Genomic DNA, 24207 nt, shown 5'->3' on the forward strand with positions numbered 1-24207 from the left:
CTTCGGTCCTATTGCAATCCATAGGGAATTAAATTAGATAGAACCAAAGTATCCTGCTGGTTTCAATAGGATGTCAGAACAATAAGTCCTCTTTGAATTTGGGATTATCCCTCTAACATGCAAGGATTCTTAATCAAAGAGCTGGGCCATATTTAGGATAACAGAGCATCCCTCCCACAGCAAAAATGCCAATATTAAGAAATTCTGTGCTGCCTTGTTAGATAGTAGCCTATACATAGGCTGAACCAGATTTGAAAAACAACTGGAATCCCATGAATGCTCTTGATCAGTCCCATATGATTCAAGAAAAGCATTTCATTTCTGTTGAGGCATAGTGTTATCTTCTAATATACTTAGGAGTCTGGGTGCCTATCCATTCAGATGTCAAAGGAGGATACACACACACACACAAATCTGAACTAGTGTTATTGTTGGGTTGCTGTGAGTTTTCTGGGCTGCATGGCCATGTTCAAGAAGCAATCTCTCCTGACGTTTCATCTGCATCTATAGCAAGCATCCACAGAGGTTGTGAGGTCTTTTGGAAAACTAGGCAAGTGAGGTTTATATATCTGTGGAATGTCTAGGGTGGAAGAAAGAACTCTTGCCTGCTTGAGGCAAGTGTGAATGTTGCAATTGGCCACCTTGAGTAGCAAAGCCAAAATCCTATACTGCCATCAGCCTATGGTGCATGTGTGTATATATATACAAATACACACACACACACACACAATTTTGAAGATTGCATGTTTGCGTGTGTGTGTACACACACACACATACATAGAAACATACAATCTTCAAAATTCAGCAGTCAAAATACAAGTATTTTCCCCCAATACACCTTCACGTCATTTCCAACTTACAATTACCCTAGGTAGACCCTATCATGAGGTTTTCTTGGCAAGATTAGGTTGTCTTTGCTTTCCTTTGAGACAGAAAGAGTGTGATTTGCTCAAGGTCAACTAGTGTGTTTCCATGACCAAGCAGTCCATTCACTCAAACCTGTATACCACTAGTTTTTCCAGCGCTCAAACCAGTACACTGCTGTTTTTTCTGCTTCATTAACCGATGGAAGTCTGGAATGACAACAAATTATTTTCCAAACATTATAACAAATAACACAAATCATAGAATCATAGAGTTGGAAGAGACCTCATGGGCCATCCAGTCAAACCCCCTGCCAAGAAGCAGGAAAATTGCATTCAAAATATCCCCAACAGGTGGTCAAATGAAAAGTAAAATTGAATTACTTTTTTAAAAAGACCTTCCAAGCTCTGTTCAAAAATCCTGGTCCTAATACATTCAGGGGTTTAAAGGTCATCATCAGGTTTTTGAACAGTAACCAGAAACAAACTGGAAGCTTCAGCAGCTGTTCCATCAAAGGAGTCACATTTTCTGATATGCAGCCTTGTTAAATCTAAGGGTTATGAACATTCAGGGGAGTTACAAATGTTTTCTGAGTCATGTGCAACCTTTCTTTTCTTTTTCTTTTTTCTTTTTTGAAATTTCTCTATCTTTGAATCTTCCATAGGGAAAATAATCTGAATGTGAAAAGGACATACTATAACTTAAAAGAGAAAAATATATCTTAAAAGAGAAATTGAAACAACCCCAAGAGATCCATATTTCACCCAAATAACAAAGAAAGTTAAATATTTATTACATTCTCTGTATTTTCAAGTGAAAAGTTTATGAGATGCCATTTATGACTGAAAAATATGAACAGAATTCAAGCAAGTCTTTCATTTTTGAAGTCATGCCAAATGAACAAAAGTTAGAGGTTTTTGAAGTGTGTGTGTGTGCGGGGGGAATATTATTACATACTCCCCGCTTCTCAAGAAGAAAGAAGTTCCAGAAGCTGCACTACAGGCTGTAGTTTCCTTTTTGGAGGATAGAGAACTGGAGATTGATGGCTTTTTAAAAATAAATGTTATTATTCCATAATCCATGTATAAAAAACCATATATACAGATTGCAGTTCTGTAAAACCACAACACACATTTGGCAGATTTATCTCTGCCTTGTATTTAAGCCTTAGCCTGGGTAGCCATAGGCAAAAGGGTCAGGAAAGCCACTGCAAAACCAGGTTGCTGTGAATTTTCTGGGCTGTATTTCTATGTTCCAGAAGCATTCTCCCCCGTTGTTTTGCTCACATCTATGCCAAGCATCCTCAGAAGTTGTGAGGTCTGTTGGAAACTAGGCAAGTGAGGTTTATATATCTGTGGAATGTCCAGGATATGAGAAAGAACTCTTTTCTGTGTGAGGCAGGTGTGAATGTTGCAACTGACAACCTTGAATGGCTTTGCGCAAACCCAATCAACAATTGGGCCACACAGTTTACAGAAAACCTACGCACATGGATAGATACCTACATAAAAACTCCAATCATCACCCAAGTCAAAAGAGAAGCACAATTCAAGCCCTGGCAGACCGTGCAAAAATAATCTCCGAACCCTACCTCCTCCAAAGTGAACTGAACCACCTAAACTGGGCTCTAGAAGTCAATGGATACTCCACCACAGACATCAGAAAAGCTGAAAGGCCAAAAACAAGCCATGAGAGCAAAGACCATGAACAACTTATGGTTGCTTACCTGTAACCATGTATCTTTGAGTGGCCATTTGTGAAATTCGCACATAGGTAGTTTCCCTCCTCCTGTGCAGCAAGCCTTAGAATTTTCTGGAAAGCTTTACCTCTTTAGCGATGGTCCCATCTACCCCCCCCCCCCCCCCTTCATCATGGACATAGCCAGTGGCTGAGGCCTCAGTTTCTTTACCATCTACAGCAGCCAAAATGGAGGCATGACAAAAAGCGAGGAGGACAGGTGGGGATTTGCAAATTTTCACAGAGACCACAACGAAGAATGCATGGTTGCTTACCTGTAACTGTGTTTGGATTTGCATTCTATTGCTGCTGTATTTTTCAATTTATACAATGTGTTTCGGTGTATGTAGCTTATGATGGTGTGTTCTGATATAAGCATTTTGTTGTATATATTTTATGTTGATGTGTTTTGGCTATGCAGTACCTCTCCTCAAGCCACAAACAAAATGTATTATTATAATAATCAACAACAGCATGTAATTGTGCCCCGTATACAATTTACATTTGCATTTGCTGAAATCAGAGAACTCTGAACTGTTGTTGCTTATTCGTTCAGTCGCTTCCAACTCTTTGTGACCTCATGGGCCAGCCCACACCAGAGCTCCCTGTTGGTCATGGCCACTCCCAGCTCCTTCAGAGTCAAGTCAGTCACTTCAAGGATACCATCCATCTTGCCTTTGGTCAGCCGCTCTTCCGTTTTTCTTCCATTTTCCCCAGCATCATTATCTTCTCCAAGCTTTCCTGTCTTCTCATTATGAGGCCAAATTACTTCATCTTGGCCTCTAATATCTTTCCCTCCAGTGAGCGGTTGGGCATTATTTCCTGAAGTATGGACTGGTTGGATCTTGTTGCGGTCCAAGGCAGAATTTTCCTCCAACACCACAGATCAAAAGCATCTATTGTCCTTCGCTCAGCCTTCTTTACGGTCCAGCTCTTGCATCCATAGGTTACTACGGGAAATAGCATTGCTTTGACTATGTGGATCTTGGTTGCCAGTGTGATGTCTCTACTCTTCACTATTTTATTGAGATTGGTCATTGCTCTCCTCCCAAGAAGGAAACGTCTTCTGATTTCCTATCTGCAGTAATCTTTGCACCTAGAAATACAAAGTCTGTCACTGTCTCCACATTTTCTCCCTCTGGGAATAGCAAAGTTAATTAAGATGGGAATTTTCCACACTTTTGGGACTGGAGGAACATAGCTCATGTCAGAACACTGAAACCTGACCTGTTTTCAGTACACCATCAAATTAGATGCGTTAATTAGTTATATTGAAACAAGCTCCTTAGGTGGCATCAGGACAATTGGGTTGGCATCTCATGGTAGAATTGATTGGATGTTGATGCATGAGCTGTTGTTCAAAACACACAACAATTATCAAATTGAAATGAACAATACATACAAGGAGGCAATGTAAGAATGCAAAAACCGGACCAGTCAATTCCAGAGGTTGGGGTACTTTTTCCAGGGGCTTTGAATCCCCTCATTCAATCAGTTTCAAAAATTCTGATTGAAAGATTCATTAAATCAACAAAAATTTGAGATGTAACAAAAATCTATAAAAACCTGGCAAAATATTATAAACAACAGTCAAGAGAAGGGAGAGAGTATTGACATGTTTTATGTCAATGAACAGGTGAATCCATACCTCACAACCTCTGAGGATGCCTGCCATAGATGCAGGCGAAACATCAGGAGAGAATGCTTCTAGAACATGGCCATACAGCTCGAAAAGCCTACAACAACCCATTGATTCTGGCCATGAAAGCCTTCAACAATACATTAAATCCAGACAAAGTCCAAATGTGGTGATGCTGAGCCCTTTCTAAACACAGATTCAGTATGTAACATTCAGAGTAAAATCCAGAGCAGATTTACCAACCCACTAATATAAGAGCTAACATATTGGTGAGGAACGACTAGTCTTCAACTTTTGAGGTTTTGTGTTATAATGTGTAATACTGAGGAAGGAACTGCAGATTTTCCATCTCCATCAAGTGTTATGCTTCATCTTGAATGGCTCCCAAAGGTCGCTGAGAAGAAGAAAATTAATAAATGGGTCCAGTGCCAGGAGAAAGATGAGCTATGATTTTTAAAAGCTCCAATATACAGAGGATGAGGAAGAAAGTGTGGGTGGGTAGGGGTGAAAAGGTAGAAGGAAGTGCTTTGTTAATGGAAGTCACATTGTCTACCCTTCTTTCTTTCCTTCCATTCTAAGTGACACATACCTGTGCAAACGGGAGTCCCCAGTGGCACAGTGGGTTAAACCGCTGAGCTGCTGAACTTGCTGACTGAAAGGTCACCAAATTCGGGGAGCAGGATGAGCTCCCGCTGTTAGCCCCAGTTTCTGCCAATTTAGCAGTTTGAAAACATGCAAATATGAAGATCAATAAGTACCACACCGGTGGGAAGGTAATGGCACTCCATGCAATCATGATCTTGGAGGTGTCTATGGACAACGCTGGCTCTTTGGCTTAGAAATAGAGATGAGCACCAACACCCAGAGTTGGACATGACTGGACTTAATGTCAGGGAAAAACCTTTACCTTTTACTACATGTGCAAAAGGCCCAAAAGCAGCAATCTGGGCACGGTTTTGTAGCACAACTCATCATCTGTAACCGTCATTAATGCATTCACTCAGTTTTGTTTCATTCTAATCCCTTTTGCAACCATGCCTCCCTCTTATTCAGCACATTTCAGATTTTAAAGAGTCCTTTGCAATGAAATAAAATACGATACACCCTTTATGATTTAAAGAAAGTGGAAGTATCCTTTTAAACTCCCCCCCCCCCCCCCCAAAAATACCCATTAAGCTAAAGAGCGGCCAAGGCATTGTTTAAAAGCCAAGATTTTATTGCACGCTGTTATTGAAATTCAGGGTGGTCTTGCTTCTCCACAAATATTGGACTTTCTGACTGCAAACTAAATGCAACTTGGAATTTAACCACTAGAATGTGCATGTTTTCCTCATGAATTCTGGACTGTGACGATCTCTAATCCAAGCTTGGAAAGCGGGGTTGAGACAATTACAATTGCTGGAATCCTGCAGCCAGTATGTCAGTAGACACATTGAGTGGGGGATTCTGGATGTTATTGTCCCAAAGACAAAGATTTCTCAGTTCTGCTTCTAATACAGCACCTGAAGAATTATTTGGCCAAGTTCACAGGTTGCATTGTATAGAATGGTGGTTGTGTTCAAATGTGTCTTCCACTTAGCCAGGAAAATCTCTGAGATTCCCTAAACTGAGTCAACACCCTCTAGGTGTTTTGGACTTCAACTCCCACAATTCCTGGCCTCAGGCCCTTTCCTTTCCATTATCTTTAAGCAGCAGTTTTTCGAGATTTATTTGTTTCTTCTCCATCTATTTGCATTTTTCCTATGCCTCTGCAAAAGTGGAGGACCTATTGTAGTCTTCGTTATCAGCTCTGCATGTCACAAATTTCATAAATTATTGCTCTTTTGACAAACTGATATTGCTCTTGTCTATTCAGATGTAAATCTCACTGATTTAAAGAGAATTCAGTGTTAAGTAATTGCTTATACAACTACAAACATAGCCATTATTTCTCTTTTTTCCTTTGTTCCCCATATCAATAAATCTTAATAATGATACCAAAAATATTCCAGATTTTGCAAAGTGAAATAAAGTATGGAACAAATCCTGCAATCAGCGGTGCATATTCAGTGAAATCTATGAAAATATTCTATATTGTACTTATTCACATTCAAGAAACTGTCAGGACACAGATTTGTAGATTTTCAAACTAGTTCCCAAGGATGAACACTGAGCTTATGAACACATTTGAAAGATTGATGATTGAATTGTTTATATTTTCCCCCACGTCTTAATAGCACTATAGATTAATCTAAATGATACTGTCTGGTCTCTGACAAAAATTACGTGGGAAGGAAGAATAACACATAAAATAAATCTGAAAACTACACTTCAGACTCCAATCTTCAAACCACATTATGTGATTCAGTGTGGTCAAAGCAAACAAGGGATATATCCGTTGATGGAGCAATTCTGCCCTCTAGTGGCAGATTTAAAGAATGCATCTTTAGGATTTCTCAAATCCTGATAGTACTCAGTAAAAGGGTTGGTTCCAATTTTAGAACAAGATGTTTTCCTGACGAATATGAAACTTGGATAAACAATTTAAATTGATTAATATTTGTTACCATATGACCTTCTCACAATTGTTTTGTGTCCTATTTAGTAGATTCAAACACAGCCAGTCTGACATATTGAGAGCTGGACTGGGATTCTGAGACTTTTTTCAGGCATGAAACCACCCTAGGCCATCTTGAGCGAGTCACACTATCTCAGCATAAGAAGATGGCAATCACAAACCTCCTCAGAGTAAATTTTGCTAAGAAAACCCAACAATAATCCTATTTCAATCTTGTTGTGTTATTTTATTTATTATGTCAGAAGCAAATTGAGGGTACTGTTGTAATATATTTAAAAACACAAAGTTAAAAACTTGGCATTATATTAGATTGCCTTTGACCAGTAGCTGGCCACTTGGAGTGCCTCTGGTGTTGGTATAAGAAGGCTCAGACTGCATTGTAATAGATGGTCTGTGGTTGGCTCCTCTCCACACGTGCATGTTGTGTACTCCACTTTGTAGCCCCATTTCTTAAGGTTGGCTGTGCATCTCATTGTCCCAGAACACAGTCTGTTCAGCACCTTCCAAGTCAGTCGCCCAGTCTTTGGTCTGCCCAGGAAGGAGTCTCTCATTCGATATCAGCAATGGATTGAGGTTCCGGGTTTTAGCCTGCCACTTTTGGAATTTTGCTTGCTGAGGTGTTCCTGTGAGTATCTCTGTAGATCTTAGAAAGCTGTTTCTTGATTTAAAGCATTAGTGTGCTGGCTGATATCCGAACAGGAGATGGGCCAGAGCTGTCACTCCCTTGGTCTTTTCATTATTGGCTGCTACTTCCTGGCGGACGTCAGGTGGTGCAATACCGGCTATACAGTGTAATTTCTCCAGCGGTGTAGGGCACAGACATCCCGTGATAATGCAGCATGTCTCATTAAGAGCCACATCCACTGTTTTAGCGTGGTGAGATGTGTTCTACACTGGGAATGCATACTCAGTAGCAGAGTAGCATAGTGCAAGGGCAGATGTCTTCACTGTGTCTGGTTGTGATCCCCAGGTCTCCCAGTCAGCTTTCGTATGATGTTGTTTCTAGCACCCACTTTTTGCTTGATATTCAGGCATGTCTCATTAAGAGCCATATGCACTGTTTTGATGTGGTGAGATGCAACCAAACAAATCTTGTTGTGTTGTGTTTGGCAGCATGCAACCAAATGCATCTTGTTGTGTTGTGCTTCCATGAATTAATCCAAAGGCCCAAAATAACAAGATTAAAATATGTTTCCCTATGTCACTGAAATAGATAGATAAGATAAGATAAGATAAGATAAGATAAGATAAGATAAGATAAGATAAGATAAGATAAGATAGATAGATAGACAGACAGACAGACAGACAGACAGACAGACAGGACAGGACAGGACAGGACAGGACAGGACAGGACAGGACAGACATCTAACTCGTCTTAGATGTCCAGTTATAAGAGGGAACAGCTCCTTTTGTGTGAGGTTTGTTTAGAAACTTAAATCCCTAATTTTGTACTGAGTGCACTGTGTGTGTATCCTGCATGAGAACAAAAGCTGTCACTACAATCAGGTAATATGTCTGAGTTGATAGATGGTGAAAGAGAGCAGCATCAATCACCTAGCTGTCCTTCCTGAGCCATTTCCCTTTGTTGAAAGGCAGAGAGTGTGAGCCATGTGGCCTGTTTTGTTCCCTGAAATTGATCTGCTGACTTCAGGTGTGATGTAGCAGCAACAATGTTACATGTCTACTTTTAAATGCCAATGGTTGTAGCAATAGTAGTATAGTGTCTAGTCAAGGGTAACACTCCATTCTGCTTTGATCAGATCTCATATGGAATATGGTGTCCAGTTCTGGATGCCACAATTCAAGAACAATATTGACAAGCTGGAACGTTTCGAGACACAGGGGACCAAAATGATCAAAGGTTTAGAGACCTTGAGGAGTGCCCTATGAAGAGCAGCTTAGGGAGTTGGGTATGTTTAGCCTGGAAGGTGCAACAACCTGTCAAAGCCAACAAATGAGCAATTCCAAGGTTAAGAGAGACATGGTAGTCATGCTTAAATAATTGAAAGAATGTCATAATGATGAGGGAGCAAGCTTGTTTTCTTCTGCTTTAAAAACTAAGACACGGAGCAATAGCTTCAAATGGTAAGATAATGTATTCCCCCTAAACATGAGGAAGAACTTCCTGTCGATAAGGACTATTTGACAATGGAATAGACTGCCTCAGAGCATGGTAGAATTCCCTTCTTTATGGGGTTTTCAACAGACTGGATGGGCATCAGTTAGGAATGTTTTATGTGTTCCTAAATGGCAGGGAGATAGACTGGATGGCCCCTATGCTCTCTTCCAGGTCTATGATTCTAGGTGTGGTGAAGGATTCTGTCCCAGCTTTTATATACTGAATAAGGGAGAGGCACTATCCTTTGCCTCATTATCCTCATTATCCTTTGCCTCATGAGCCACCTTTGCCTAGATATGGGTATTCTCCACCATTCCATCTTCCCTATCTGGTTGCTTGAAACTTGCCTATTATTTCCACTGGGATAAATGGGCAAATATGAAGATTTATGATCTAAATTACCTATTCACTCAGCAACTCTTGCTTCTTTCTCCAACACTGATGTAGTGAACAACAGTATCTACAAGGTAGGTGCATGTAGTTACCCCTGTACATTGTTTGCTTTTCATTTCTGTTCCAGGCCAAACACTGAATTAAGTTAATAGGCTTGAACATTGCTTACCACCAAGGATAATCAACTGCATTTTGGTGGAGCCACAACTCCAAGCCTTGAATGGCCAGAACTTTCTGATTGGTAGAATAATGGCGTCATTACCTGCTACAACGTGAAAGACTTCCCGGGCCCTCAGAAGTTCAGTCCTCATAGTAACAGACGCAGCAGTGAGCTTTCCGAATAACAATAGCTTATATTTGCTTGAGCACTGGAATTTGCTTCCATGGGCTGTATTAGTGATGACAACCAATGGCCTGCATGATTTCCAAAAGGAGAACAAGTTTTCCTTCAGGTCAGGAGTGACTTGAGAAAATGCAAGTTCTAATGCGAGATAATTAGCTGTCTGCAAGGACACTGCCCAGGGGACGCCCAAATGTTTGATGTTTTACCATCCTTGTGGGAGGCTTCACTCATGTCCCTGAATGGGGAGCTGGAGCTGACAGAGGGAGCTCAACCCGCTCTCCCTGGATTTGAATCACTGACTTCTCAGTACTCCTGCTGGCAGAAATGTTTAATTCACTGTGCCACTGGGGGCTCCTACTCAGAGTCAACACTCAGGTAGATTGCCTGCTCAGCTGCAAGCACAGGAAAAAGGAAGGTCGAGGAGAGATGGTGGGGTATTCTGGGTCAGAAGAGAGGTAGGATGACAGGATGGGAGGGAGGACCCCTTCTGAGAGTTTGTGCCACTCCATGTAGAGCTAGAAGGGCCAATGGTTTGACTCGGTAGGTTGCAACTTCCTATATTCCCATATCTACAGGCTGTCTACATGCTATGCAACTTCATGGCAAAGGGATGCATCATGAAAGATAATCAGAAGGCCTCTCCCCTCTCATGTTTATGACAGCTTTTTCTACCAGGCCCTTTCCAGATGTGCTAAACTACAAATTCCACCATCACCAAACTGTATGAAGTCAGATCCTGCTGCATCCTGCTGTAAATTCCATGAAAAGTCAGGAGAATTTTGAGACTGAGTCAGGAAATAGCTTAGTCTTTCAAATTAGTGTTTTATTCTCTTGTATATCTTCCCCATCCATATACCTACAAGAACAGAACCTCAGAAGATCCAGAAGTTTCATGATTGGAGAAGTATTGTGAGGTGAGAGCAAATGGATGCCGTCTTTCATAGAAAATCACAGAATCTTAGGATTGGTCCAACTCTGTGCCACACAGAAATATACATTTATAAAAGATTCCCTTCCAATTTCTGTCTAAAGATTTCCAAATAAGGAGAGTACCCTGCCCTGATTCCATTGTCAAGCAGTACTTCCTAATATTTAATTGGAACCCCCTTTTTCTTCTAATTCAAATCCATTGGTGCAAGTTTCTGGAGCAGCAAAAAAGCAAGTATCAAAAGTGTCATTGAAACTTAATGGCGCAGTTGGGAGAGAGAGGATAGTCTGTCCCCCATTAAAATATTTTAGGGTTATTATTTAAAATATGGCTGTGACTCTGTATTGCTATAAATCACATATTCTGCCATCCTCTAGATCCTCTATTTCTCCTTTGGTGTCTCTTCTGAATTGTCCCAGACAGTAAAATGTCTGGGAAAGTGCAGGACAAAAAGTCTGCAAAAAGCTGAAGAATGCTGGATTTATCACTGTCCTTTCCCACTTGGTTGCATGAGATTCTCTCTTTTAAGAGGTAAGCCCCTGGTAAAATGTGTCTTTCCATCAGACATTCCCCTGCAGCATTCATAAAATAGCAATGTGGTTTCATCTCAGCAATTTATGGGTACTTCACTCTCTGTCTGGAAAGTTTTCTAAACATTATTGTCAGAGCTGCCCAGACTGCCCAAACCCCACACAGTCTATTGGGAAGGCAATGGTTTTAGGGATGTTGACCTACACTTTTGCTCAACATTCACTCAATCAGCAACTAACTACTTCATCACACTAGAGAATGAATCCACTTTAAATCCAGTTTCTGCCTCCTGCAGAATTCTGGGATTTGTAGTTTAAGGAGACTGTTAAAAGCTCCTCCCTAAACTAAAAACCCCATAATTCTGCAGGAGGCAGCAACTGGATTTAAAGTGGACTCATTCTGTGATGAGGTCGTAGGTTGTGCATACCAATTCAGTCCACAAAATGAATTGAATCCCGAAATTTCATAATTCTTTGGGCCGGGACTGGGGCACAGCTGGCTGGGAGTCAGCTGCATTAAGATCATTACTGACCGAAAGGTCATGAGTTCGAAGCCAGCCTGGGTCAGAGTGAGTGTCCGACCAATTTGTGTAGCTTGCTGTCGACCTTTGCAACCCGAAAGACACCCGAAAGACTATGCGGGGAGGCTAATTTAACTAATTTACAATGCCATAAAAATCTCCAGCAAGCCTGCAAAAATGAGGAAGTACTTCATCAGTGTCACAAATGGACGGTGGCTCCCCTGGTGGCCAGAATACCCTCATGAAAAGTTGGGATGTTAAATTGCCTTTGTGTCTGTCTATATATGTTGTGTGTCTATGGCATTGAATGTTTGTCATGTATATGTACATTGTAGTCTGCCCTAAGTCCCCTGCGGGGTGAGAAGGGCAGAATATAAATACTGTAAATAAATAAATAAATAAATAAATAAATAGGTACCCTGCCCAAAACAAGAGTAACGTAATTAAGTTGTGGAAAATGCTTTAATAATTTGATTTAGTCATGCATCGACAGTGAGTTGTGCTATGTTTCAAGACATGAATATAATGTTAATGGGAGCTGAGAATATGACTGATCATTTAACAATATAGTACGTCAAAGATACACGTGTATTCAACAAACCCTTATTTGTTCCCAACATAATGTGGTACTATCAATGACATTATCAAAAGTGCAAACTGTGATACCAATTTATACATCCCCAGTTTTGAGATGGATGCAGAATTTGACGAATGATCATCTTTGTTAAGGCTCACGCTCAGTATGATCCTGCCAGGCACAACATTGAAATGGTATTTCAATAGGATTCGCACGGCATTTCTTTCCCAGCCATGGAACAAAGCTAGCACTTGTCTTGCAGTAATAAGTACAAGCTTGCCTCTATCACCTGTACCATAAAGCGTGACTCTTTCCCTCCAGTAATGCTAAAAGCAATAACGTCTCAAAGAGAAAGAAATCAAAGTAAATTATTTCATTTGAAAAATGTTGCAGTGATTTCTGATGAAATAAATTCCATTTTCGTGAGTAATTTCTCTAAACAGAAATGTGTCAACCTTACTAGTTGGTTCATAGTATAAAATTCAGTGGCTAGAAGGATCCAATAGTGTTTAATTCCAAGTATCCTCAGGATATATTATTCAAATAAATTACTCTTGTGTAAATAATATTTCACTAACCTCGGTCTAGTAACAATTGAGTGAACAGTAGTAATCGCCTCTTATATAAAAGCTCTCAAAAAGTAGTTGAAGAGAAAGTAGACCTTTTGCCATTCATAATAACCTGCAGTATGGCCAAAGCTTTGATGGTCAACCATGTCAGCTCTTGTGAAGAAATACCCATCAGCCTCCTATTAATAATATGACACCAGAAAGTCCCATAAACTCAGTCTTTCACTTCAATTCCATTTTGAGCATTCATCTTGACCCGTAGTCACAGCTTCTGGATGGCCTGGCCTTTCTGGCCATGTGAAATATTGGCAGAAAGGCACCACTCCATTCTGTTGCGATGAGTAATCTGTTCAGATAACTGATAGAAAGAAAAAGGAACAAGGTATAAGTGTCTCATGAATATCATATGGCCCAGGTAGAGTGTGGGGAATTATTCCATGGGTAACTTTTAATAGGCAGTCCCCCATGACACAATTGGTTAAACCATTGAATTTGCTGATCAAGGGGTCAGTGGTTCGATTTCGGGGAGCATGGTGAGCTCCCACTGTTAGCCCCAGCTTCTGCCAATCTAGCAGTTCGAAAACATGTAAATGTGAGTAGATCAATAGGTACCGCTCCAGCAGGAAAGTAATGGCGCTCCATGCAGTCATGCTGGCCACATGACCTTAGAGGTGTCTATGGACAATGTTGGATCTTCAGCTTAGAAATGGAGATGAGCACCACCCCCAGAGTCGGACATGACTAGACCTAATGTCAAGGGGAAACCTTTACCTTTACTTAACTTTTAATAGCAATTTTTATAAACTAATGTCTACAACTTGATTGTCACTGGAAGAATAAATTTTGCTAAGTTTAAAAGTCCCTTACTGTTCCTTATTATTAATTTTCCCTATTTCTATTGCAATTTTCAGCCAGCAAACCTAAGAGCATCTATTATGGGGAAAGCTGAGCAATTTGTCTGCATCACTCATGCATACAATATATTCAGATACAAACTAAAATAATCTGACTGAACTCTTTTAAATTTAGACTGTCATATATTCATTGTGGTAATATAAGAAGCATGCATAGATTTGAAGCAACACTAAGGGGGTATACATGTTTGATTATAGAAAACTGTACCTCCAAGACGTCAAATCACCCAGAGTGTTCACAGTCTTCTAATCTTAAAAGAGAGAGAAATTAGATACACAAGAATTACCCAGATGGACCCTTAAATATTTATTTTTAAAGAGAAATTCTATACATTAATTCCCATGCAAAATCTTCCACCCTGGCAACAAAGCTTTGAACCATTGTGCTACTTCACCTGCAAAGAAATACAGCCATAACAGTACATTCAACTGTCTGCATTTGCTGGGATTAGGGGTGCAAAACCCGTGAAAGTGGAGAAACCACATATTAAAAAATTACCTACATCTAGTTTGTTAATTGGAGTTGATCTATAGACCTCTTAGGTAGTTCCCAGCCCCAAACAGGATCCCCATAGCTCAATATTGTGGTCCTGAAGAAATTGGCAACAGTAAAGCTTTTCTGAATGTCATCTAGTGACTCTGTTAAGCATTTATATAAATCTGGTATGCAATGTTTACAGTGAACTCTGCAGAAGGCAGCTATGCTTCATAAAAATGAAAATCCAATTGTTTAGCAAGCCTTGCAAATGTTAATTATGTAACTCGATTTTTGTTCCTGGGTTATAAATGTCAATTCTTCATCAGTTATATTGTAAAAACATGAACAAAGTTTATTAAACTGCAAAAACATTTTACTAGTTTTTCAGTTAATATTTCAGCGAGTCTCAACCATTACAACAAAGTTTGTGTCAGTCACACAAAAAAAAGTTTCTGGAGTATAACTACTACATTTAAAGTAAGTACCACACAATTAAACAAGAAATAATACTTTCAAACCAGGAACAGAGGGTTATTTTTTTTAAGTTACATTTTGATCAAGAAATGTTCAGTTTTGATATCTGTTTTATATACCTATACACTAGGGTCCCATGAAAATATATCAGGCAGAATGTGGTCAAAAGTAGGAAAGTTTTAAGAAGCCCTGCTATGGACCATACTTAAATTCTAAATGCAATCCCAGTGATTAAGGTGACCCGATCCGTCCCTAGATGTGAAGCCACTAAAAAGAGTAAACGGCGGAATAGTCAACTTTCCACTGTCTCCTGCAATAATAGTTTTGAATACTGGCTTGTTTCAGAGCTAATAAATATCTCTACACCTTCCCATTTAGATGTATCAAGTAACCATTCATTCGTTCTTATTGAGATATGACATGAATGGAAAGGCTGAATACATGGGTGAAATGCTTGCACGTATTAACTTGGGATGCAAACATACAAACTGAGCCTTCGGCATAAATCCAGGTCATCTTCTTTCAAATTACTGTACAGCACAGATGAGCATATAAATTACAAAGTATACGAAGTATAATTGAGCACCAAATAAGCTTTTCTGAGCAGCAGGGCTGTCCTTAGCAAACTTTGAAGAAAGGAAAGCAATAACCCTGGAATGGACAGCCACAACTAATACAGACCCGTACCTAATATTACCTAATATTATTGTTGCCGGGCCCCCTAGAATTTTTGGGCTTGCACAAATCTTGGCCCGGCCTTTTAAATTTTCAATTGCCTTGAACAGGCAGGATTACTTTTAATATATGTGTCTTATGGCGACAATTTTTATGCTTATATTTTGTTTGTTAATTTTATGGTTATGTTATTTTTACTCTGCATGTTTTGTGATATTACTTGGGAACCGCTCTGAGTCCCCTCAGGGAGATGGAGCGGTATATAAATAAAGTTTTATTTATTATTATGATTATCATCAGAGTTTCTTTTCCACCCAATAAAACTATTCTACCCAGGTTCTAAAATCGACCAATGTTATTGTTGCTTGTAGAAAAAGCCTACAGAGGGGCAAACAGAGGCCAGTGTGAGTTTACTTCTTCATTTATCTGTGTACCTCCTTCCATTGTTCTTTCACCATTAAATGTAGCTTGTCCGTGCTAGAGAAATATGACCTTCCTTCTTAGATTATAAAAATTCCTAACCACATGATTTGGACCGTCTAAATTGTTGACATAACCTTCTGCTTTTCAACCCTGGCATGACAGAGGTGTGATCTCCAATGAATAAAAGTAAAAGGAAGGGTAGTCTTCTCTCAAGCTATACTAACATCTTTTGATGTATGACTAAAGGCTGATGTTTGGGATTATGGCATTAGGTTCACTTGCACATTGCACTGTCAGACCATGCCTTGTTAAAGAAAGAAACATTACTCTGAAGAAAATTCATTCTCTTCTTTAACTTAGTTGGTTTGTGAAGGCTAGATTCAAATAAACAAGGAAAAAAGCTAGGCCTGAAATCAAACAGCTATTATTTTAGCATGCATAGACTTAATAAAAGTACAATACTATAAAGGCCACAGTCGATGATTTATTTAACACTGAAAGAATATGCCGGTGAAACATTACAAAACCATGTGCTACTCTACGTCAGAGCTGTCCAAATTGTGTGTCGTGACAAGTTAGTGTGTCGACTGCAGTGTGTAGATGTGTCACATGAATATAACAAGAAATGACAAAAACCTTATATTACAAATAATATATTTTGAAAAATATAAATGAAAGGTTTTCATGAGATATGTTGTGTCCCCCATACATTTCATTATTACAGTGTATGTTTGTGTCCATATCTCTTATAAGAAGTTGGTTTAATCTCTGGCTTGCTAGTAAAACTGAATTACAGTGTTGTAAAATGATGCAGGTCTAAAAAAGTACATTGTAGTTTGGTGAACCACTAGAGCTTTCCACTAGAGCTTTTACAGTTGACCCTCCACACCTGCACATTTAGTTTGTATGGATTTGATTATTTGTGGATTTAATGAATATATTCTCTCAAGAAATCTCCAGTCCTTATGGTGGAAGCTGACCTCAGTGTTGCCCTGGAGGATCTAGAGATTGCTACAGAAGAGGGCTACTAAACTTCTTCCAAAATTCCACATCAGCACTTCATATGATGTTGCCATGGCAGTTACAGTGAAACCATAAAGCTATAATCGTTTAATACGAAAGGGCTCAAAATCCAAGTGGCAAGCATGGCTGCTGTTACAATTCCAAACAATGTAGAGATGCCCTGAGTCCAAAGAAACGGGAGATACTTTGTCAGGTATGCCACTAAAACACACTTTTTACCTTTAGGTGCTGTTCTGGTTTGGCTGGAAATCTTGGTAGCCACATCCACTGGTAGACCAACATAAACACCCCCGTAGTTCCTTAATGGAGAAGTAAAAAAAAATGGAAATCCACTTGGTGGGAGGGCATATTAAGACTAAGCCATGACCTTTTAAGTATTCAAACAACTTCACATGCATAAATGACTTTTAATTCTTACAATCCTTACAAAAGACAATGCAATAGACCATCTGATGGCTGCATTACTGTGTGATAAGTATTCTGATGATCACATCCAACAGTTGAATATCTCCTTCAAAAATCGGCAGGATAAAACTGGATGAAACCCATCTTATCTGCACCTGCAGACATAGGCATTATCATCCATACCACATGCCACATTCACTGCACATATTATGTTGAATTGTTGAAAATATGTAGTTATAGAAAGAATATAGCAGGCATGGGCAAACTTTGGCCCTCCGGGTGTTTCAGCTGTTAGGAATTGTGGGAGTTGAAGTCCAAAACGCCTGGAGGGCTGAAGTTTGCCCATGCCTGGGATAGAGAATGAAACATAATGGGTGATGCTGGCAAGTCACAAACTTTCAGCCCCAGAAATTTCAGCACTAGATTCCCCTTGGGGTTGCTTTAGTGTCCTCATAAGTTGGAAACAACTTGAATGCACACAACAATATTATCATTAACAGTAGCAGCAGATATAGCTGGCTCACTTGAATATAATGTTCCCCAAATTGGTGAAATGTATTGTATTTCCATTTATAGGACAACTATTCAAATTTTACATCTTTATATATAAAGTTACAATTTTATGTATCTGTATATAAAATACACCATTTTATGCACATCTCTGTGTTCTTTTGTCCTCTTCTGAGCTGTAACTGGCCATTCTAATGCTGACTTCAGGGCTTTGTTTCCTGGGTTCAAGAATGAGGAGAAGGGTCTGGTAGTTAAAAATCAGTATTTGCTGAACTTCACTCCACACAACAAAACACACCTCTTTTTGTCATCTTCAGAAACTGATTCTTCTGTTCTACAAAAAGAGAAATCACAAAAAGATGGTTGGCAGCTAGATTTTAAAATCTCCTGTCTGTTTACCTCAACAACACAACAATCTTCTACCTCACTTAATACAGTAGATGTGAGATTGGAGAACACAGTTACAACATCAACTATCTCTAAATGTCAACCCCCCCCCCCCAATATATAATACGGAGACTATAATAATAATCAATCTAGTAAAAGTACTTACAAGCTGATAGAGAATGCATTGACAGTGATTCTATTGTATAAAATACAATTCTAATAGACATGATAACATACCTGCAGAATGATTAAGTGGGTAGTGATGTATTACTTAAGGTTGTATAAAAATCTTAATTTTAAACGGATTTTGGATATGTTTAAATTTCTGTTGTGTTTTAATGTTAGACATGCAGTGCTTGATTAGTTATGTTATTAATTAGTTTTGTTTATCTGTGATAATTTTAATTTTGTTATAATTGTGATTTTTTTGGGATCTGGGGGGATTGTTTATTTCTCTTTGTTAGTGTATTCTGGCATTGAATATTTTGCCATTTTTGTTGGGAACTGCCCTGAGTCCCTTTGGGGAGATAGGATGGTATATAAATAAAGTTTAATTGTATTATTTATTAGGGACAGGCTGAAAAGGCTGAGTCAAGACCATGTGACATTTGTGACAAAGGATTGCATCATACATTTGTCCCTGGCTGATGATGGGCCAGCAGGTGGGTATAAAAGAAGGCAGGAAATGCTTATTCTTTCTCTTGCCATGCGCCCCTTGCTGAACTCTCTTGCTGATATTCATTGACTGTGTTGTAAGTATATCTCTGTATATGCCATTGACTGATTGTAGATCAGCGGATCCTGATCTGTGTATGTATATTTGTATATAGAGCAACGTGTCAAGATTAAAAGCCTCCTGAGTTTAGATGAAAACTGAATCAAAGATTCCTTTTCTGAACATAGCACATAACAAGGTCAGATGGTGCAAATACACTCTGCTGATAAGCACTCTGCTGTGTTCATTTTTGCTTATCTCTGAGGCATTAAGTCTAGTGCACAGAGTTTCCAGGGAGGATGTGATTGGGAAATTATAAATCACAAACCTATCCCGCTTCTAGATAAGCATTACTGAGCCTAGTAATATATTTACAACTAAAGTGCTACTATTGTTATAATATTAACATTCCTGATATATATCACAAATTCTTTTTGCAGCCTCACTCACTGGTTCAAGGAGGTTGAAAACATCTTCCTCAGGTGCATTTACCGAATGTTTGGCACAGCTGGTAAATCATTGGCAATTATAAGATCTATCAACCAAAAGGTTGCAAGTTCGAAGCCCCGGGTTGGCGTGAGCTGCCTGAGCTGCCAACTGTCAGCCTAGGTCATTGTTTACCTAAGCAATTCGAAAACAGTTTTAGCTGTGATTAGAGAAATTAGGTACCCCTAAAAACGGGGGAGATATTTTACGATGCCATAAAAAAGAAAGAAGATCAGAAAATGTTGGGTGACCAAAAGGAAGGAGGAAGCCCTGACGGCTCTTCGTCATAGAGGATAGAGCAACAGCACCCCTTGGACTCGAGCCCAACCTTCCATGACACCAAAAACAGCTGAAACAAACCACCTCCTTCTGTTCTGTCTGTCTGTGTATTGTTTATACAAAGTGGCATTAAATGTTTGCTGTGCATATGTACTGTGATCCGTCCTGAGTACCCTTCAGGGTGAGAAGGGCGGAATATAAATAAAGTATTATTATTATTATTATTACTATTATTATTATTATTATTATTATTATTATTATTATTGCAGTTTGATACCACTTTAACTACCATGGCTCAGTTCTGTGGATTATGGGAGTAATACCTTTACATTTTCAGCCTTTTCTGTCAAATATTGCATGTGCCTCACTAAACAACAAATCCCAGGATTCCATTGTATTGAGCCATGGCAGTTAAACTAGTATCAATTTGCTCTAATTCTATATTGTGACTGTAGCTCTTCTTATGCCCCAATTGCCAGCTGAATGGACCTTCTTCAATCAATCCATCTGCTTGCTGTTAAGGTGCACTAGAGGAGGGCATTTGTGTAGGTTTACAGTTAGTCTGACAAAATTTAGAGCCCTTAATGGATCTGCAACCTTAATTTATAACTGCAATACATAATGCCAGGCTATGTTGTTAGCTCTCACATGGGAAAATATAATAGCCATTTTTGTCCTTTTTGACTAGAGCTGACTGATTTATTTATTTATTTATTTTTGCTTTGTGCAGTTTTGTTGTCAATTTAGTTCTTGTTTCATTATTTTGTATTTCACAAGAAGCTGTTTTGGCGTGCTTTTTGTCTTGAATGCAACGTGAGAAAGGCTGTAGTTATAACAAGCCCTATCACTGACCTATTAAACTCTGAGTAAGCATGCAAAGGAATGCTCTTCAATGTATAGCAAAATGTCCTTATTCACAATACCGTACAATAGGTAAGTGAATGTCAGTGTGAAATATGGGGAAGCAAGTAATGGCAATATTTGCACAGTAGGTGGTGCTAAATTTTATTACTTTCTTGACAAAGGGGTATTCTTCAATGCACCCAGCAGCCAAATTGAGCATATTCACACAAGCCTGTTTTCAGTCGGAAAAGACAAGCACATGCTTGAATCTCTGCATTTGAAAATGTGGGTTAACAGTGACTTCTGTGCCAAACTCAGTTATTGAAACCAAAGGAAAGACACATCTTCTTCTTTTGTCCTAGCCATTCGCTTTTGGAAAAAATAAAGATCTACTTCCCAGAAAATGTCAACGGCAAAGTTCAGTTTATGACTTGATTCTTCTTGATTAATCCTAACTTAAATAGACCCACTGAATCGATTGTTGACAATTAAATCAACACATAAGTATATCTGGTTTACTCTGTTTGGGACTAACAATAGATTTCAACCTAATATTTGTAGTTTTTATATCTCTTACCAACCAGAATTTTAGAAATGCAGGAAATTTCATATTAAAAATGTATATGAATCACTCCTATGTAGAGACTTAATCCTATATAGTAGCAATGGTTGCATCTACACTGTAGAAATAATGCAGTTTGTAGCTGCTGAGACATCATCCCTCTTTGGCAGAGAAGGCTAAAGACCTTGTACAACTACAGCTCCCATGATTCCATAGCACTGAGCCATGGCAGTTAAAGCAGTGTCAAACTGCACTGATTCTGCGGTGTTTATGCACTCTTGAGTTGCACCCCTTTCTTCCTCCAGATGTACTGCCACAACACATACAGACACAAACACACACATCTAGCTTGAAAGCTGGATGTTATATATTGATAACAGACCCTTCTGTACATCCAAAAAAAGATGACTATGTTTATTTATTCTTTCATACATCCAAAAAAAATGGAAAGAGTTGATCAGATAATAAAGATAACCACCACTACTAATTATTATAGATTTTTTTTCATGTCAGGAGCAACTTGAGAAACTGCAAGTCACTTCTGGTGTGAGAGAATTGGCTGTCTGCAAGGACGTTGCCCAGGGGACGCCCAGATGTTTGATGTTTTCCCACCCTTGTGGGAGGCTTCTCTCATGTCCCTGCATGGGGAGCTGGAGCTGACAGAGGTAGCTCAACCAGCTCTCCCCAGGTTCGAACCATTGACCTGCCAGTACAAGGGTTTAACCCATTGTGCCACCAGGAGTCCTGCCAGTACAAGGGTTTAACCCATTGTGCCACCAGGAGTCCTGCCAGTACAAGGGTTTAACCCATTGTGCCACCAGGAGCTTCATTATTATAGATAAAGACAGCTCATTTATTATTATGATATGTAATAAATGAGACCATGCAACGGATAACCTGGACCTCTCCCCCTCATCGCATGTAGGGATGAATAGCAAAAATCCCCATCCCACACCTAAACCATTTGTTGATGTTGAGGCTTCAAGTTGTTTTGGAAAAGAGAAACAATTTTATAGTGTGGAAAAGACAGAGCTGTTGTTTCCCAATGCAAAAATAAAATAGTGAGTGGAAACAACAATAACAGTAGTAATAAAAACAGTGTTCATTATAGTGATCTGGCTGGATTATTTGTGATGAGCCCATTAATTAAGAAGAACATTTAAAGGGAAACAGGTTATTTTGCAAGTTAGTGAAAATAAAATAAACAATGCAAAAATTCAAGAGTACAAATGAAGCAATGTTTTTGCAAATATAGTATATTTCATAATATGAGAGATTATGATTCATGAGAAAATTGATATTATACAGAATCTAGGAATGTCACTTAGAGCACACAAAGATTTTGTTATAAAACCTAGATAGGGAGATCTGGATAAACAATAAGAAATGACTACAATACACCTCTTATGTCAATGGAGGATACAACCACAGATTTCATATGAGTATACAAACCTATGGATAAGAGAACCTTATTGAAATGAAGGTGACGTATGCAATAGAATTGCATTGGAGAATTTAGAAAATGCCTAGAGGGGACATATCTTGTCGGATATAGATGAATGAAATTGCCGATACTGGTCCCAGAGATACAAGGATCATGCCATACTTAAAAAAATAGAAAGAAGATCTTGGTTGGCCAGAACAGTATTCCTCACTAGATGAGATTCACAAACTGCATTTAACTATTCCAACAGTGTACACAGAGCACTCAAGTCTTTTGTGTTGACTGACTGATTCAGAACTATAGTGAGTCATCAGAATGATGTTATTTGTCATTTACAAAGCACATTGAGACCACAGCTGTTGATTGGAGGAAGGTGCTTGATGATTTGGTCATTTGAGCTGAAGGCTGAGAAGATTGTACAAGATTAATTCCTCCAGTGATCTCAGTGGAATGGGCAACGTAATGAAAGAAAAAGATTAAGCTCTGATTCCCACGCTATGACGGCAGTGACAAAAGAACCAAACAAACACCACTTCCATGTGAGTGGCCTGAAAGCTGCGGATTAATTAGGACTGTACAAGAGAGACAATCCTCAAAATCATCTTATTATGAGTGGAGTGTGGAACTCCAACCATGAAGTAGCAGTTTGAGGTGACATACACGTTCCCAAGATAGATAGATGGATGGATGGATAGATGCATGGATAGATAGATAGATAGATAGATAGATAGATAGATAGAGCAAGCTTTGGATAGCATAGAGAAGGGTTAACAATCCTGTGGTGTTTGTTGTGCTATCTATGTCACTGTTCAGAAGATTTCACTTCACTTTCTGTCTCTGTAAGAAATGGTTTCTGAAAAAATTGGCTTGTGGAAACAAGGATTGGTGATAAAGCTTCAGTGGAGACACATTTTCCCCATGATAACTCTTTCAGGAGTGAATTTCCCTTCCTAGGAATACATTTCTCTCGCTTCCTGTTGTCTCACCCCTGTTCTTAACAATGAGTCATTTGTAAGTTGAATTTTGTAAATCGAGGACTGCCTGTACAGTAATTTATGAACAGGAAGTTCTTATACCCAATTCCCAAAGTAATTCATTACATTTTGTTGACCTTCAGTTGATACGTTTGCCACTTTGGAGGCCAATATATTCCTTCTTCTCCAGAGAGTCCCATTCAGCAGAACAAGAGGAAACTAAATGAGTTTACACTAAGAACATTTACCTCATTCTAGGAAAAAAGCCAGAGAAATGTGTATTGTCTTCTGTTTAATCAGTGAGATTTAAGCAGAACATGACAGCAAGGTCTAAGACGTGGCTAGGAGTCCAACAAAAACACTGAGTCGGGACTCAAAATGAGTCCCCTTCCAAGTTTTTAATCCTGGAGACCTTTGAAGGCAAGCAATACTAACATTACACTTGTCACAAAATGGTGCATTACAAAAGGCCCCAGGTTACAAAAGTCAGCCATGCATTTTTCTATAAACTATTCAGTTCCTTCTCAGCCTGCTTCAGTTTTCTTCTGTCTCTTTTCCAGTCTGTATTCCGTATCAACTATGCATTCTTAGGCTTCCTAAGAATACTTTCTATATCTCTGTTTTTTACTCCTTTTCAAAATTATTTCTGCAAAACCTGCAGTATTACCAGATGTTGTTGAAATCAAACTTCTGCCAGAGTTTGGACAAGGATCAGATATTATGCAGCAATATTGGGGAGGCCCAAAAATCCCCCTCTTCACCTAAAAACGTTTACACAATATAGGAGCCTCCGGAGGCGCAATGGGTTAAACCCATGTGCTAGCAAGACTGCTGATCG

General features: G+C 39.1%; 1 protein-coding gene across 1 annotated transcript in view; it reads right to left on the minus strand.

Annotated features, from left to right (window-relative positions):
• Window positions 1–12074: 12074 nt before the first annotated feature.
• The window catches only part of C5H12orf75 (chromosome 5 C12orf75 homolog), a 36954-nt gene continuing 24821 nt past the window's right edge, over window positions 12075–24207 (minus strand). Inside the window, exons 4-7 of the mRNA XM_067468510.1 lie at window positions 17978–18013; window positions 16984–17063; window positions 13900–13942; window positions 12075–13135 (exon numbers count right to left, since the gene is read on the minus strand). Coding sequence (XP_067324611.1) covers window positions 13938–13942; window positions 16984–17063; window positions 17978–18013 — 121 coding nt within the window. The 3' untranslated portion in view covers window positions 12075–13135; window positions 13900–13937. The remainder of the gene's footprint in view (window positions 13136–13899; window positions 13943–16983; window positions 17064–17977; window positions 18014–24207) is intronic.

Source organism: Anolis sagrei, chromosome 5 (genome assembly GCF_037176765.1).
Source record: "Anolis sagrei isolate rAnoSag1 chromosome 5, rAnoSag1.mat, whole genome shotgun sequence".
NCBI classification, from domain to species: Eukaryota; Metazoa; Chordata; class Lepidosauria; order Squamata; family Dactyloidae; genus Anolis; species Anolis sagrei.